The sequence below is a fragment of the Euphorbia lathyris genome, chromosome 7 (assembly GCF_963576675.1).
Source record: "Euphorbia lathyris chromosome 7, ddEupLath1.1, whole genome shotgun sequence".
In the NCBI taxonomy this organism is placed as follows: Eukaryota; Viridiplantae; Streptophyta; class Magnoliopsida; order Malpighiales; family Euphorbiaceae; genus Euphorbia; species Euphorbia lathyris.
In genome coordinates this window covers 73,480,813-73,483,480 of record NC_088916.1, presented here as the reverse complement: position 1 = coordinate 73,483,480, position 2,668 = coordinate 73,480,813, and the positions used below count along the sequence as shown (strand labels likewise).

At 37.4% G+C, this 2,668-nt stretch overlaps 1 protein-coding gene across 1 annotated transcript; it reads left to right on the top strand.

The window, feature by feature from the left end:
- The first annotated feature begins 1,198 nt into the window (after positions 1 to 1,198).
- Positions 1,199 to 2,464, top strand: LOC136201363 (heavy metal-associated isoprenylated plant protein 24). Its single transcript, XM_065992019.1, has 2 exons — positions 1,199 to 1,355; positions 2,169 to 2,464. The coding sequence occupies exons 1-2, from the start codon at positions 1,199 to 1,201 to the stop codon at positions 2,462 to 2,464; spliced, it is 453 nt and encodes a 150-aa protein (XP_065848091.1).
- Positions 2,465 to 2,668: the final 204 nt, after the last annotated feature.

The window sequence follows — 2,668 nt, the reverse complement described above, 5'->3', positions numbered from 1 at the left end:
AAACTCCTAATGCGGTAGAGGACTTTGAGGGCCCAAATGGACTTCCAAATTTCCAAGGGAGGATCAGCCCTATTAGGGGTAAAAGCTTCATAGGCCGATTTGCAAGAATAAGAACCATTATTAGTCAAGGCCCAGCAGTGTCTGTCCTTATCCTCCTCCTGATTACTAATCTTCACACCTCTAATATTAAGGAGGGTCTCCAGGCTAAGAAAGGAGTCGAACTTAGACCAGATCCAGTCTCCCTCCGAGTCCACCACATCAGCAATTCTCCAGGAGAGGAGATCATTCGGCGGAGGGGCGATGCACACCTCAATCAACGGTTTGTCACCAATCCAGGTGTCATACCAGAAACTAATAGATCTCCCATTACCCACCTCCAAGCCAATCCCCGTACAGAACTCAGCAAAAACAGCACTAAGCCCTTTCCAGAGGAAGGAACAGCTGACAACCCTCTCCTTCGGGCCACCAAAGATTCTATCTTTCCTATACTTGCCGCACAGAAGACGAACCCAAAGGGAGGAGGGGGATTGCCACATTCTCCAAAGAAGCTTCATTAACAGGACTTTATTATTGTCCTTAGCTTGCCTTATACCAAGACCCCTGCTCTTAGGCTGGCAGGCTTCCTTCCAAGGGACCAAGTGAATCTTCCTCCCATCCCCAGACTCTGTCCATAGAAAACGCCGATTAATTTTATCAAGGTCGTTGAGGACCGGCTCAGGGAGCTTACAGGCTTGCATGATGTGATTTGGAGCAGCGCAGTTGATAGACTGGATTAAAGTAAGGCGACCTGCAAGGGAAAGAGAATTAGCTTTCCAGCTAGCACACAAACCGTTAGATTTATCCAAAATATATTTTATTTTCAATTCTCTAATATATACCTTGAGTGATAACCATAATCAAGGTATTTAGAAAGTTCTTTCAGTTTCCAGTAATGAGACAATTCATTATAATAATATTAATTATTACAAATTAATATATATTATTCATAGATCCACCCTAGATTTTCTCTTACCATATCTATTATTTAATTTAATTATAAATCTCCTTGTCTACCAAGTTACTATAAATCCATATATCCACAACACAAAACATTAGCATATCCTAAACTTAATTCCCTTACCTACTCTTTACACTTGTCTCTTGCATTTTCTTTCTTAATTCATAAACTCTACTTACACAGTTTTCTTTTTCCTAGAAAATGGGAGTTGCAGGAACCATGGAATACTTATCTGAGCTACTATACAACCTTAAAAAACACAAGAAAAAGAAGCAAATCCAAACTGTGGCTCTCAAAATCAGGATGGACTGCAAAGGCTGCCAACGTAAAGTCAAGAACGTTCTCTCCCGAGTTAAAGGTACGTAATCACAGTGACGGAACCAGGATTCTAAATATGAAAGTACAATATTACGTAGTAACTCTAGACACTTTTTCCAAGTGGAGGTAGCACAGAACCATCCCTTTCAGAAGAGAAATTCTACTGTAATCATACTCGTGGTTCCTCCATTCAGATAATATCACGTCAGTCAGTTGGATTGACGTGACATTATCTGAGTGGACGAGTGCATTAATAAGAGAATAATAAAAACTTTACGAGTGAATTAATATGAAAATGATAAAAACTTAAATTCTAGGGGGGTGTTATTTACCGCTTTCAAATTACTAGTTATTGTTTCTCTATTGGACAATTTTGCCCTTTTCATAATTTTTTGAGAGAATTTTTTTATTTTACCCTAGGTGGGCAAAATTTCCGCCTAACCATTGGCCAGGCGGATATTTTGCCTGCTTGACCATAGGCTAGGCGGATATTTTGCCCGAGTAAAAAAAAAATTGACATTAAAATGCAAAATCGGCCATTTTTTGTGACGAAAAATGTAAAATTATCACAAAAAATATGCATTATTTTCATGATTTCTTTTATTATAAACGTAAATTTTAATGTTTTTGACTCGTAATCATCCATTTCCGGGGTTCTCAGGTTGTTATGCATCAATTATTTTCATAATTTTAATTATTGTTGTTCGGGTTTATAATTTTGAAGAGAGAATTTTCAGTCTTTGATCAAAAGTATGAGAAGGGTAAAAAAAGTCTAGATAGGAACAGAAATAAGTAAAATGGGAACGGTATTTAACAATCGAGACAGATATTGATTTTTGATTTATATTTATAGGAGTGAAGTCTGTGGATGTAGACATGAAGCAGCAGAAGGTTACAGTAACAGGGTATATAGAGGCAAAGAAAGTATTGAAAGCAGCAGAGTCTACAAAGAAAAAAGTAGAGCTTTGGCCTTATGTTCCTTACACTTTGGTTTCTAATCCTTATGTTTCTCTTGCTTATGATAAGAAAGCACCTCCTAATCATGTCCGAGCTATTCCGACCACCGCCACCGTTACTGACACCACGGTCGATCAGCATTTCATAGATATTTTCAGTGATGAAAATCCAAATGCTTGCTCCATCATGTAGCTGTATGAACATATGTTGTGTGTACCAATTAATTAAGGCTTAATACCTTTGTCAGTCCCCTCAAATAGGTTAATATTTGTGATTTCGGGAGTTTTTTTTCCCTTTAATTAATGTATCAGTACATTAGTTAGATTTAACAACCGATATTTTTGAAATTTTTTATTTCTAATGTAATACTACCTCCGTTTTATATTACATGTCGTT

Excerpts from the sequence above, each read along its gene's own strand:
- LOC136201363 (XM_065992019.1), top strand. The coding sequence starts at position 1,199 with ATGGGAGTTGCAGGAACCATGGAATACTTATCTGAGCTACTATACAAC. Across the intron at positions 1,356-2,168 it reads CGTTCTCTCCCGAGTTAAAG|GAGTGAAGTCTGTGGATGTA; the intron begins GTACGTAATCAC and ends TTATATTTATAG.